Source organism: Thunnus maccoyii, chromosome 12 (genome assembly GCF_910596095.1).
Source record: "Thunnus maccoyii chromosome 12, fThuMac1.1, whole genome shotgun sequence".
In the NCBI taxonomy this organism is placed as follows: Eukaryota; Metazoa; Chordata; class Actinopteri; order Scombriformes; family Scombridae; genus Thunnus; species Thunnus maccoyii.
In genome coordinates this window covers 18,691,558-18,706,542 of record NC_056544.1, presented here as the reverse complement: position 1 = coordinate 18,706,542, position 14,985 = coordinate 18,691,558, and the positions used below count along the sequence as shown (strand labels likewise).

At 38.9% G+C, this 14,985-nt stretch overlaps 3 protein-coding genes across 3 annotated transcripts; all 3 read left to right on the top strand.

Moving 5' to 3' along the window:
• Positions 1-1,305: 1,305 nt before the first annotated feature.
• Positions 1,306-3,831, top strand: LOC121908939 (5-beta-cholestane-3-alpha,7-alpha-diol 12-alpha-hydroxylase-like). The gene has a single exon (XM_042429274.1). It carries the CDS (start codon positions 1,449-1,451, stop codon positions 2,982-2,984), a length of 1,536 nt encoding a protein of 511 aa, XP_042285208.1. The 5' UTR covers positions 1,306-1,448; the 3' UTR covers positions 2,985-3,831.
• A 4,502-nt stretch (positions 3,832-8,333) lies between these two features.
• On the top strand, positions 8,334-10,842 carry LOC121907921 (5-beta-cholestane-3-alpha,7-alpha-diol 12-alpha-hydroxylase-like). The gene has a single exon (XM_042427470.1). It carries the CDS (start codon positions 8,460-8,462, stop codon positions 9,993-9,995), a length of 1,536 nt encoding a protein of 511 aa, XP_042283404.1. The 5' UTR covers positions 8,334-8,459; the 3' UTR covers positions 9,996-10,842.
• Positions 10,843-13,267: 2,425 nt separating this feature from the next.
• Positions 13,268-14,985, top strand: LOC121907922 (5-beta-cholestane-3-alpha,7-alpha-diol 12-alpha-hydroxylase-like). The gene has a single exon (XM_042427471.1). The coding sequence runs from the start codon at positions 13,391-13,393 to the stop codon at positions 14,924-14,926; it is 1,536 nt and encodes a 511-aa protein (XP_042283405.1). The 5' UTR covers positions 13,268-13,390; the 3' UTR covers positions 14,927-14,985.

The window sequence follows — 14,985 nt, the reverse complement described above, 5'->3', positions numbered from 1 at the left end:
CTGTGCCTGTAACCATAAAGCCTGAAATTACAATTAATTAGTTTGAAGATGGGTGTGTTTTTATAGACTTTTCCTCTTGGATAAAGACTTAATTAGGACCTGAGCCCCGAAGGGGTGAAGACCCTATTGTACTTTGTGTGTTTGTTTCTTTCTTCTTCTTCTTCTTCTTCTTCTTCTTTCTTTATTATTACGCCACTTCAACCCTTAATTTGACCCCCTAAACATGCTCAATAACTCACTAAATTTGGCGCACACATCAGGTCTGACCTAAATCCAACAGGAAGTCTGCAATATGCCCATCAAAGTACGACTTTGCGCCAATTTTGGACCCCCAAGAAACGCTATCTCCTCCTAGGGCGTTAATGGTATCGGCTTCAAACTTGAATACACGACTTTTGACACTGTGCTGAACAGAAGTTGTTAAAAACTTTGTAATAACTCAAACGGTTTAGATATTGTAAGCCCTGAAAGTTGTAGAAAAATAAAATCAAAACTAAAATTTGTAGCTCTGTACTGCAGTTTTTCCTTTATTAGGGCCCAAGCACCTAGTGGTTGGCTCACACTCTCTGTTCAAATATATGAGTATTTTTCTGTGTCCAGCTGCAGTTACTTATTTTCTCTACACACCTGACAGTACACATTTCAATCAAACTTTGACCAGGTCATGTGGGTTAAAAGTCTTTACTTTTCTAAAAATAAACTTGATGAAAATTAGGAAATTAATTTGTTTTACACACAATCTCATCAAGTGTTTTGTTTACTAATTGAAATTCAAATGAATGGGCCCAAAACTTGCATAATTTTGATGTGATGAAGTGATGTTTATCTCGTTCTTGCATTGTCTGAAAACAGCCCAGGTCTGAAGACATCTACATGCCAATGACAGAAGCCCTTCGACTGTGCCGCGGCCCGACGTGCGCAAAGGCGCGAGAGCCTGTTCAACGCTGCTTGCAGCTTTAATTTGACCAAAATATTAGATTTTATGATGTCAGAGTCTAACATTATCCATCGACCTATGACATACTGTCATACTGACATACATACTTGAGTTTCTATTTTATCGTGTTCTAACATGATAATTTGTAACATTTTTTACCACTTTGAAACAATATGTGAGAAATACATAAGAAAAGAAAGACCCATGTGTCCACATAATTTGAAATTTTTACATCATGTGTGTAACCATACACATGTAATGGTGGAATTGAATGACAGCACAAAAAATAAAATGACATTATAATATAAATGTACTGCAGTTCAAATATGATATCTTCTGTGAATTTCACTGTATCCTGTTAAAAAGGGGGGGGGGGGGGGGGGTGTTTTGTGTGCACTTCCAGGAATGCTGAAACCAATCCCAGATGTCAAGGGAGGAGCAAAAGTGTCCTTATTAACCAAGCTGTGGACCTTAACTCCAACTCATTGTGTGGTTGTCAGACGAATCAGTCATGGGACTGCTGCTACCGATCCTTGTTGGTTTTCTTGCTTCTCTGATTGGAGGGTTGTACCTCCTGGGGGTTTTTCGAAAGCGGCGACCAGGAGAACCCCCATTGGATAAGGGGCTCATCCCTTGGCTGGGTCATGTCTTAGAGTTTCGCAGGGACACATTAAAGTTTCTAGAGAGAATGAAGCAAAAGCACGGTGATGTATTCACAGTGCAGCTGGGAGGACTTTATTTTACATTTCTTCAGGACCCTCTGTCATTTGGGGCATTTGTCAAGGAGAGTCGAGAAAAGCTGGACTTCAACAACTATGCCCGGCAACTGGTGCGTAAAGTCTTTGGTTACATAGGTATAGAGGAAGAGTACCAGATTCTCCACATGTCCACCAACAAGAACCTGAAGGGGGAAGGCCTGGAGGTAATAACACAAGCCATGATGAGTAATTTTCAGAACCTCATGTTGCACAACATCAGCTCAGCTGCAGACCAGAAGACCTGGATTGAAGATGGACTGTTTATGTACTGCTACAATATTGTTTTTAGGGCTGGCTACTTATCCCTGTATGGCAATGTGCCGCCCAAGTCTGAAGAGAATGAGGGGAGTGCCAAAGAGAAAGACAGAGCTGAATCAGATGCCTTATTTTACGAGTTTCGTAAATATGACCAACTTTTCCCCAACCTGGCTTATGGGGTCCTGCCCCCGAGGAAAAGGTTGGAAGCACAGAGGCTAATGGAATTCTTCTCGGACGCTCTGTCAGTGCAGAAGATGAAGGTCAAGGACAACATCAGTCGCTGGGTGTGGGACATACAGCAGGCCAAAGAGGAGTTTGGTATGGACGAGTCAATGATAAACAGGTACATGTTTGTGCTTCTTTGGGGCGCTCAGGGCAACACGGGTCCTTCTTCATTTTGGCTGCTCCTCTTCCTCATGAAGCACCCAGAAGCTATGAAGGCTGTGAAGGAAGAGGTAGATAAGGTTCTGAAGAAATCTGGGCAGGAAGTCACACGTGGTGGCCCTTTGGTCGACCTGACCCGTGACATGTTAATGAAAATGCCAGTCTTAGACAGCGCTGTAGAGGAGACCCTCCGGCTCACTACTGCACCACTCCTCATGAGGGCAGTGATGCAAGATACAGCGATCAAGATGGCTGATGGTCATGAATTCCTTGTTCGCAAGGGCGACAGAATGGCAATCTTTCCATACAGTGCTGTTCACATTGACCCAGAAATCCACCCTGACCCACATTCATTCAAATATGACCGCTTTCTGAATCCAGAGGGGAAAAAGAAAACTGATTTTTACAAAGGAGGGAAGAAGGTGAAGTATTTCTACATGCCCTGGGGTGCTGGGGTCTCCATGTGTCCTGGGCGTTTCCTTGCCACCAATGAGCTGAAACAGTTTGCTTTCCTCATGCTTGTCTACTTCGACTTTGAGCTGAAGAATCCTGATGAGAAGATACCTGAAATTGACTACAGTCGATGGGGCTTTGGATCAATGCATCCCCAAAGAGACATTCAGTTTCGATACAGACTCAGATATTAAACCTGCAATCAGATTGTTGGGGGTTTTTCTGATTGTGATCATCTCAGTAGGCTTTAATTTGACAATTATATAATTCTGGGAATTCTAGGATTAATTCTAGGAAACATGAGATTCCACACATGAGATATCACTGATATTATTATAGGCACATAATGGACATAAAATAACTTTTTATATATGTCGATATAAATAAATTGTCAACATATTCTAAATAAGAACTATGATCAGTCCCCTTGAAATGTACAATATAAAAATGCACTACTACTATATTTTGAACAGTTTATAAATCACAATCTTGATATCTATATTTTTTGTCCATTGTTTCATTCATTAACAATAATATGATCATAAACCTTAAATGGATTGTGTTTTTGACACTGAATGTTGTAACTGCTTTATTGCACAATTGTTTTCAAGTGTGATGTTATTCTCAATAGGTGAAGCTACATGTATAAGTAGTTATAGTGCCTGTGCAATACTCAGTGAAGTGATAACCTATAATAATTGATTACAGTATTGCAAAAGTTAAGTCAAATTTTGTAGTAATGAAGAAATTGAGATTGTAGTCAAAAATGAAAAGCTTGCTGATATTTTTGATTATTTTACACTTACAGTCTAGTGTTGTATCTTATTAGATGTAGTCATGTAAACTTATACTTTGTCTTTGTTTGTGTAACCTTAATATCAGACATCATCGATGGACTGGTTTCACTAGAAGGTCAGTTTATATTCTGGGAGGGAAGTGTGTTCCATAAACTGCACCTGTAACCACAGTAACCAACTTTGCAATAGGATGAGATAATGTGTATCTGTTTTTTGATTTTTTTCCACCTTTCTAATAAAGCCTTTACTTGACCAAATGATCAAATGATGTGACCCGTTATGACCTCTTCTGTCAGGGCCAGACATCACCTTTTTGGGACCATAGATGGATGTAGATTCAAAATACAAAGTCTTTTAATATTTTTAGATAAATAAATAAATTAAATTCAAACTATATGCTAAATAATAACCATGTCATATTATTCCAGTCTATTTTCAAGATTCGGTATTTAGTTTATTGTCATTTTCTTGTGTATTTGCATACACACACAAAAAATGCCCTTCCTACCAGCCCACAGCAGTGCAACAACAACAGTTTGTTTGTTAAATGGACTGCATTTAAATAATGCCTTTTTAGTCTTCTGACCATTCAAAGCGCTTTACACAACATTCTCCCATTCACACATTGATGGCAGAGGCTGCCATGCAAGGTGCCAACCTGCTAATCAGGATAGAATCTTAGCATATTCACACACTCACACACCACTGGAGCAGCCATCTGGGGCATTTTGGGGTTTAGCATCTTGCCCGAGGACATTTTGACATGCGGACTGGTGGACCCCGGGATCGAACTGCCGATCTTCTGATTAGTGGACGACCCGCTCTACCTCCTGAGCCACAGCTGCCTGCTTGCATTGTCTTCCCTCATATTTCCACACACTACACAGTGCATAAAAGGCAACAAACGCACATGACCAGAATAGATATGTGTGTTGTGTCAAGCAGACACACAGTAGACATGTTCACAGGATAGAGGACCAGTTCATAGAAAGTCTTAAGGTGATGTAGAAATGTCATGTACTTCTGTCATTTTATTGCCTTTCAGAGGGATCAGTACAAAGCTGATCTGCAGTGATTCCTAACCAGAGGTACTTGTACCTAAGAGGGTACTTCTGCAGTTTCAAGATTGTGGAGTAGCATAATAGAATTTATTATGTGGTTTAAAAATTAAAATATTTTGCTCTGGAGAACGCAATTTGTAAGTTATAGGAGGATATAGGTTGAACATTGAACACTCTTGCACTGTTACTTTTAAAATAATTGTTATGTAATTATACATTCCAGTAGATGGCACTATATATCTAATGACTTAGTGTAGGAGCCTCACAGAGCAGATGAAATTCCACTGTTAACACTTTGAAAATCAGGTGACTATAGATGATTATGTTAAAATACATTTTGTGATATAATTTTGCCTCCTTTCTACTTTTAAAAAGATCAATATTAAAAATCTGTAGATTCAGGACCATTAATAATCTTCTTAAAGTGATGTGTTTCATATTCCTAAGGCCAACTCTATACAAATATAATTGTACACATATTTTGTGTTTATGCGACTTTTTTAAATAAGAAAAAGCTTTTAAACTCTTGACACAGTGGAGAAAAGCAGAAAAGCATGGATTCAGTTGTTAGGATCTGGGCTGTACTGTACTAATGAGCTGACTGTGCAGTTTTACATAATGTCTAATCCATTTGATATAATCAAATCTGTATTAAGTATGTTAGGGCTATTCATATATCTAACAGCTAATAGCTGTTAGAGCTATTCATATCTATATTTCTAACCTCTAAATATGTTTTATGCCTTTTAACATGATCATTTGTGAAATTATTTCACCACTTTGAAACAATATGTGAGAAATACATAAGAAAAGAAAGACCCATGTGTCCACATAATTTGAAATTTTGACATCATGTGTGTAACCATACACATGTAATGGTGGAATTGAATGACAGCACAAAAAATAAAATGACATTATAATATAAATGTACTGCAGTTCAAATATGACATCTTCTGTGAATTTCACTGTATCCTGTTAAAAAGGGATACAAAAAATGAAAAGCTTGCTGATATTTTTGATTATTTTACACTTACAGTCTAGTGTTGTATCTTATTAGATGTAGTCATGTAAACTTATACTTTGTCTTCGTTTGTGTAACCTTAATATCAGACATCATCGATGGACTGGTTTCACTAGAAGGTCAGTTTATATTCTGGGAGGGAAGTGTGTTCCATAAACTGCACCTGTAACCACAGTAACCAACTTTGCAATAGGATGAGATAATGTGTATCTGTTTTTTGATTTTTTTCCACCTTTCTAATAAAGCCTTTACTTGACCAAATGATCAAATGATGTGACCCGTTATGACCTCTTCTGTCAGGGCCAGACATCACCTTTTTGGGACCATAGATGGATGTAGATTCAAAATACAAAGTCTTTTAATATTTTTAGATAAATAAATAAATTAAATTCAAACTATATGCTAAATAATAACCATGTCATATTATTCCAGTCTATTTTCAAGATTCGGTATTTAGTTTATTGTCATTTTCTTGTGTATTTGCATACACACACAAAAAATGCCCTTCCTACCAGCCCACAGCAGTGCAACAACAACAGTTTGTTTGTTAAATGGACTGCATTTGAATAATGCCTTTTTAGTCTTCTGACCATTCAAAGCGCTTTACACAACATTCTCCCATTCACACATTGATGGCAGAGGCTGCCATGCAAGGTGCCAACCTGCTAATCAGGATAGAATCTTAGCATATTCACACACTCACACACCACTGGAGCAGCCATCTGGGGCATTTTGGGGTTTAGCATCTTGCCCGAGGACATTTTGACATGCGGACTGGTGGACCCCGGGATCGAACTGCCGATCTTCTGATTAGTGGACGACCCGCTCTACCTCCTGAGCCACAGCTGCCTGCTTGCATTGTCTTCCCTCATATTTCCACACACTACACAGTGCATAAAAGGCAACAAACGCACATGACCAGAATAGATATGTGTGTTGTGTCAAGCAGACACACAGTAGACATGTTCACAGGATAGAGGACCAGTTCATAGAAAGTCTTAAGGTGATGTAGAAATGTCATGTACTTCTGTCATTTTATTGCCTTTCAGAGGGATCAGTACAAAGCTGATCTGCAGTGATTCCTAACCAGGGGTACTTGTACCTAAGAGGGTACTTCTGCAGTTTCAAGATTGTGGAGTAGCATAATAGAATTTATTATGTGGTTTAAAAATTAAAATATTTTGCTCTGGAGAACGCAATTTGTAAGTTATAGGAGGATATAGGTTGAACATTGAACACTCTTGCACTGTTACTTTTAAAATAATTGTTATGTAATTATACATTCCAGTAGATGGCACTATATATCTAATGACTTAGTGTAGGAGCCTCACAGAGCAGATGAAATTCCACTGTTAACACTTTGAAAATCAGGTGACTATAGATGATTATGTTAAAATACATTTTGTGATATAATTTTGCCTCCTTTCTACTTTTAAAAAGATCAATATTAAAAATCTGTAGATTCAGGACCATTAATAATCTTCTTAAAGTGATGTGTTTCATATTCCTAAGGCCAACTCTATACAAATATAATTGTACACATATTTTGTGTTTATGCGACTTTTTTAAATAAGAAAAAGCTTTTAAACTCTTGACACAGTGGAGAAAAGCAGAAAAGCATGGATTCAGTTGTTAGGATCTGGGCTGTACTGTACTAATGAGCTGACTGTGCAGTTTTACATAATGTCTAATCCATTTGATATAATCAAATCTGTATTAAGTATGTTAGGGCTATTCATATATCTAACAGCTAATAGCTGTTAGAGCTATTCATATCTATATTTCTAACCTCTAAATATGTTTTATGCCTTTTAACATGATCATTTGTGAAATTATTTCACCACTTTGAAACAATATGTGAGAAATACATAAGAAAAGAAAGACCCATGTGTCCACATAATTTGAAATTTTGACATCATGTGTGTAACCATACACATGTAATGGTGGAATTGAATGACAGCACAAAAAATAAAATGACATTATAATATAAATGTACTGCAGTTCAAATATGACATCTTCTGTGAATTTCACTGTATCCTGTTAAAAAGGGATACAAAAAATGAAAAGCTTGCTGATATTTTTGATTATTTTACACTTACAGTCTAGTGTTGTATCTTATTAGATGTAGTCATGTAAACTTATACTTTGTCTTCGTTTGTGTAACCTTAATATCAGACATCATCGATGGACTGGTTTCACTAGAAGGTCAGTTTATATTCTGGGAGGGAAGTGTGTTCCATAAACTGCACCTGTAAACACAGTAACCAACTTTGCAATAGGATGAGATAATGTGTATCTGTTTTTTGATTTTTTTCCACCTTTCTAATAAAGCCTTTACTTGACCAAATGATCAAATGATGTGACCCGTTATGACCTCTTCTGTCAGGGCCAGACATCACCTTTTTGGGACCATAGATGGATGTAGATTCAAAATACAAAGTCTTTTAATATTTTTAGATAAATAAATAAATTAAATTCAAACTATATGCTAAATAATAACCATGTCATATTAGCCCAGTCTATTTTCAAGATTCGGTATTTAGTTTATTGTCATTTTCTTGTGTATTTGCATACACACACAAAAAATGCCCTTCCTACCAGCCCACAGCAGTGCAACAACAACAGTTTGTTCGTTAAATGCTAAAAGGGGGGGGGGGGGGTTTGTTTTGTGTGCACTTCCAGGAATACTGAAACCAATCCCAGATGTCAAGGGAGGAGCAAAAGTGTCCTTATTAACCAAGCTGTGGACCTTAACTCCAACTCATTGTGTGGTTGTCAGACGAATCAGTCATGGGACTGCTGCTACCGATCCTTGTTGTTTTTCTTGCTTCTCTGATTGGAGGGTTGTACCTCCTGGGGGTTTTTCGAAAGCGGCGACCAGGAGAACCCCCATTGGATAAGGGGCTCATCCCTTGGCTGGGTCATGTCTTAGAGTTTCGCAGGGACACATTAAAGTTTCTAGAGAGAATGAAGCAAAAGCACGGTGATGTATTCACAGTGCAGCTGGGAGGACTTTATTTTACATTTCTTCAGGACCCTCTGTCATTTGGGGCATTTGTCAAGGAGAGTCGAGAAAAGCTGGACTTCAACAACTATGCCCGGCAACTGGTGCGTAAAGTCTTTGGTTACATAGGTATAGAGGAAGAGTACCAGATTCTCCACATGTCCACCAACAAGAACCTGAAGGGGGAAGGCCTGGAGGTAATAACACAAGCCATGATGAGTAATTTTCAGAACCTCATGTTGCACAACATCAGCTCAGCTGCAGACCAGAAGACCTGGATTGAAGATGGACTGTTTATGTACTGCTACAATATTGTTTTTAGGGCTGGCTACTTATCCCTGTATGGCAATGTGCCGCCCAAGTCTGAAGAGAATGAGGGGAGTGCCAAAGAGAAAGACAGAGCTGAATCAGATGCCTTATTTTACGAGTTTCGTAAATATGACCAACTTTTCCCCAACCTGGCTTATGGGGTCCTGCCCCCGAGGAAAAGGTTGGAAGCACAGAGGCTAATGGAATTCTTCTCGGACGCTCTGTCAGTGCAGAAGATGAAGGTCAAGGACAACATCAGTCGCTGGGTGTGGGACATACAGCAGGCCAAAGAGGAGTTTGGTATGGACGAGTCAATGATAAACAGGTACATGTTTGTGCTTCTTTGGGGCGCTCAGGGCAACACGGGTCCTTCTTCATTTTGGCTGCTCCTCTTCCTCATGAAGCACCCAGAAGCTATGAAGGCTGTGAAGGAAGAGGTAGATAAGGTTCTGAAGAAATCTGGGCAGGAAGTCACACGTGGTGGCCCTTTGGTCGACCTGACCCGTGACATGTTAATGAAAATGCCAGTCTTAGACAGCGCTGTAGAGGAGACCCTCCGACTCACTACTGCACCACTCCTCATGAGGGCAGTGATGCAAGATACAGCGATCAAGATGGCTGATGGTCATGAATTCCTTGTTCGCAAGGGCGACAGAATGGCAATCTTTCCATACAGTGCTGTTCACATTGACCCAGAAATCCACCCTGACCCACATTCATTCAAATATGACCGCTTTCTGAATCCAGAGGGGAAAAAGAAAACTGATTTTTACAAAGGAGGGAAGAAGGTGAAGTATTTCTACATGCCCTGGGGTGCTGGGGTCTCCATGTGTCCTGGGCGTTTCCTTGCCACCAATGAGCTGAAACAGTTTGCTTTCCTCATGCTTGTCTACTTCGACTTTGAGCTGAAGAATCCTGATGAGAAGATACCTGAAATTGACTACAGTCGATGGGGCTTTGGATCAATGCATCCCCAAAGAGACATTCAGTTTCGATACAGACTCAGATATTAAACCTGCAATCAGATTGTTGGGGGTTTTTCTGATTGTGATCATCTCAGTAGGCTTTAATTTGACAATTATATAATTCTGGGAATTCTAGGATTAATTCTAGGAAACATGAGATTCCACACATGAGATATCACTGATATTATTATAGGCACATAATGGACATAAAATAACTTTTTATATATGTCGATATAAATAAATTGTCAACATATTCTAAATAAGAACTATGATCAGTCCCCTTGAAATGTACAATATAAAAATGCACTACTACTATATTTTGAACAGTTTATAAATCACAATCTTGATATCTATATTTTTTGTCCATTGTTTCATTCATTAACAATAATATGATCATAAACCTTAAATGGATTGTGTTTTTGACACTGAATGTTGTAACTGCTTTATTGCACAATTGTTTTCAAGTGTGATGTTATTCTCAATAGGTGAAGCTACATGTATAAGTAGTTATAGTGCCTGTGCAATACTCAGTGAAGTGATAACCTATAATAATTGATTACAGTATTGCAAAAGTTAAGTCAAATTTTGTAGTAATGAAGAAATTGAGATTGTAGTCAAAAATGAAAAGCTTGCTGATATTTTTGATTATTTTACACTTACAGTCTAGTGTTGTATCTTATTAGATGTAGTCATGTAAACTTATACTTTGTCTTTGTTTGTGTAACCTTAATATCAGACATCATCGATGGACTGGTTTCACTAGAAGGTCAGTTTATATTCTGGGAGGGAAGTGTGTTCCATAAACTGCACCTGTAACCACAGTAACCAACTTTGCAATAGGATGAGATAATGTGTATCTGTTTTTTGATTTTTTTCCACCTTTCTAATAAAGCCTTTACTTGACCAAATGATCAAATGATGTGACCCGTTATGACCTCTTCTGTCAGGGCCAGACATCACCTTTTTGGGACCATAGATGGATGTAGATTCAAAATACAAAGTCTTTTAATATTTTTAGATAAATAAATTAATTAAATTCAAACTATATGCTAAATAATAACCATGTCATATTAGCCCAGTCTATTTTCAAGATTCGGTATTTAGTTTATTGTCATTTTCTTGTGTATTTGCATACACACACAAAAAATGCCCTTCCTACCAGCCCACAGCAGTGCAACAACAACAGTTTGTTTGTTAAATGCTAAATGGACTGCATTTAAATAATGCCTTTTTAGTCTTCTGACCATTCAAAGCGCTTTACACAACATTCTCCCATTCACACATTGATGGCAGAGGCTGCCATGCAAGGTGCCAACCTGCTAATCAGGATAGAATCTTAGCATATTCACACACTCACACACCACTGGAGCAGCCATCTGGGGCATTTTGGGGTTTAGCATCTTGCCCGAGGACATTTTGACATGCGGACTGGGGGACCCCGGGATCGAACTGCCGATCTTCTGATTAGTGGACGACCCGCTCTACCTCCTGAGCCACAGCTGCCTGCTTGCATTGTCTTCCCTCATATTTCCACACACTACACAGTGCATAAAAGGCAACAAACGCACATGACCAGAATAGATATGTGTGTTGTGTCAAGCAGACACACAGTAGACATGTTCACAGGATAGAGGACCAGTTCATAGAAAGTCTTAAGGTGATGTAGAAATGTCATGTACTTCTGTCATTTTATTGCCTTTCAGAGGGATCAGTACAAAGCTGATCTGCAGTGATTCCTAACCAGGGGTACTTGTACCTAAGAGGGTACTTCTGCAGTTTCAAGATTGTGGAGTAGCATAATAGAATTTATTATGTGGTTTAAAAATTAAAATATTTTGCTCTGGAGAACGCAATTTGTAAGTTATAGGAGGATATAGGTTGAACATTGAACACTCTTGCACTGTTACTTTTAAAATAATTGTTATGTAATTATACATTCCAGTAGATGGCACTATATATCTAATGACTTAGTGTAGGAGCCTCACAGAGCAGATGAAATTCCACTGTTAACACTTTGAAAATCAGGTGACTATAGATGATTATGTTAAAATACATTTTGTGATATAATTTTGCCTCCTTTCTACTTTTAAAAAGATCAATATTAAAAATCTGTAGATTCAGGACCATTAATAATCTTCTTAAAGTGATGTGTTTCATATTCCTAAGGCCAACTCTATACAAATATAATTGTACACATATTTTGTGTTTATGCGACTTTTTTAAATAAGAAAAAGCTTTTAAACTCTTGACACAGTGGAGAAAAGCAGAAAAGCATGGATTCAGTTGTTAGGATCTGGGCTGTACTGTACTAATGAGCTGACTGTGCAGTTTTACATAATGTCTAATCCATTTGATATAATCAAATCTGTATTAAGTATGTTAGGGCTATTCATATATCTAACAGCTAATAGCTGTTAGAGCTATTCATATCTATATTTCTAACCTCTAAATATGTTTTATGCCTTTTAACATGATCATTTGTGAAATTATTTCACCACTTTGAAACAATATGTGAGAAATACATAAGAAAAGAAAGACCCATGTGTCCACATAATTTGAAATTTTGACATCATGTGTGTAACCATACACATGTAATGGTGGAATTGAATGACAGCACAAAAAATAAAATGACATTATAATATAAATGTACTGCAGTTCAAATATGACATCTTCTGTGAATTTCACTGTATCCTGTTAAAAAGGGATACAAAAAATGAAAAGCTTGCTGATATTTTTGATTATTTTACACTTACAGTCTAGTGTTGTATCTTATTAGATGTAGTCATGTAAACTTATACTTTGTCTTCGTTTGTGTAACCTTAATATCAGACATCATCGATGGACTGGTTTCACTAGAAGGTCAGTTTATATTCTGGGAGGGAAGTGTGTTCCATAAACTGCACCTGTAAACACAGTAACCAACTTTGCAATAGGATGAGATAATGTGTATCTGTTTTTTGATTTTTTTCCACCTTTCTAATAAAGCCTTTACTTGACCAAATGATCAAATGATGTGACCCGTTATGACCTCTTCTGTCAGGGCCAGACATCACCTTTTTGGGACCATAGATGGATGTAGATTCAAAATACAAAGTCTTTTAATATTTTTAGATAAATAAATAAATTAAATTCAAACTATATGCTAAATAATAACCATGTCATATTAGCCCAGTCTATTTTCAAGATTCGGTATTTAGTTTATTGTCATTTTCTTGTGTATTTGCATACACACACAAAAAATGCCCTTCCTACCAGCCCACAGCAGTGCAACAACAACAGTTTGTTCGTTAAATGCTAAAAGGGGGGGGGGGGGTTTGTTTTGTGTGCACTTCCAGGAATACTGAAACCAATCCCAGATGTCAAGGGAGGAGCAAAAGTGTCCTTATTAACCAAGCTGTGGACCTTAACTCCAACTCATTGTGTGGTTGTCAGACGAATCAGTCATGGGACTGCTGCTACCGATCCTTGTTGTTTTTCTTGCTTCTCTGATTGGAGGGTTGTACCTCCTGGGGGTTTTTCGAAAGCGGCGACCAGGAGAACCCCCATTGGATAAGGGGCTCATCCCTTGGCTGGGTCATGTCTTAGAGTTTCGCAGGGACACATTAAAGTTTCTAGAGAGAATGAAGCAAAAGCACGGTGATGTATTCACAGTGCAGCTGGGAGGACTTTATTTTACATTTCTTCAGGACCCTCTGTCATTTGGGGCATTTGTCAAGGAGAGTCGAGAAAAGCTGGACTTCAACAACTATGCCCGGCAACTGGTGCGTAAAGTCTTTGGTTACATAGGTATAGAGGAAGAGTACCAGATTCTCCACATGTCCACCAACAAGAACCTGAAGGGGGAAGGCCTGGAGGTAATAACACAAGCCATGATGAGTAATTTTCAGAACCTCATGTTGCACAACATCAGCTCAGCTGCAGACCAGAAGACCTGGATTGAAGATGGACTGTTTATGTACTGCTACAATATTGTTTTTAGGGCTGGCTACTTATCCCTGTATGGCAATGTGCCGCCCAAGTCTGAAGAGAATGAGGGGAGTGCCAAAGAGAAAGACAGAGCTGAATCAGATGCCTTATTTTACGAGTTTCGTAAATATGACCAACTTTTCCCCAACCTGGCTTATGGGGTCCTGCCCCCGAGGAAAAGGTTGGAAGCACAGAGGCTAATGGAATTCTTCTCGGACGCTCTGTCAGTGCAGAAGATGAAGGTCAAGGACAACATCAGTCGCTGGGTGTGGGACATGCAGCAGGCCAAAGAGGAGTTTGGTATGGACGAGTCAATGATAAACAGGTACATGTTTGTGCTTCTTTGGGGCGCTCAGGGCAACACGGGTCCTTCTTCATTTTGGCTGCTCCTCTTCCTCATGAAGCACCCAGAAGCTATGAAGGCTGTGAAGGAAGAGGTAGATAAGGTTCTGAAGAAATCTGGGCAGGAAGTCACACGTGGTGGCCCTTTGGTCGACCTGACCCGTGACATGTTAATGAAAATGCCAGTCTTAGACAGCGCTGTAGAGGAGACCCTCCGACTCACTACTGCACCACTCCTCATGAGGGCAGTGATGCAAGATACAGCGATCAAGATGGCTGATGGTCATGAATTCCTTGTTCGCAAGGGCGACAGAATGGCAATCTTTCCATACAGTGCTGTTCACATTGACCCAGAAATCCACCCTGACCCACATTCATTCAAATATGACCGCTTTCTGAATCCAGAGGGGAAAAAGAAAACTGATTTTTACAAAGGAGGGAAGAAGGTGAAGTATTTCTACATGCCCTGGGGTGCTGGGGTCTCCATGTGTCCTGGGCGTTTCCTTGCCACCAATGAGCTGAAACAGTTTGCTTTCCTCATGCTTGTCTACTTCGACTTTGAGCTGAAGAATCCTGATGAGAAGATACCTGAAATTGACTACAGTCGATGGGGCTTTGGATCAATGCATCCCCAAAGAGACATTCAGTTTCGATACAGACTCAGATATTAAACCTGCAATCAGATTGTTGGGGGTTTTTCTGATTGTGATCATCTCAGTAGGCTTTAATT

Coding starts and splice junctions, on each gene's coding strand:
- LOC121908939 (XM_042429274.1), top strand. CDS start 1,449: ATGGGACTGCTGCTACCGATCCTTGTTGGTTTTCTTGCTTCTCTGATT.
- LOC121907921 (XM_042427470.1), top strand. CDS start 8,460: ATGGGACTGCTGCTACCGATCCTTGTTGTTTTTCTTGCTTCTCTGATT.
- LOC121907922 (XM_042427471.1), top strand. CDS start 13,391: ATGGGACTGCTGCTACCGATCCTTGTTGTTTTTCTTGCTTCTCTGATT.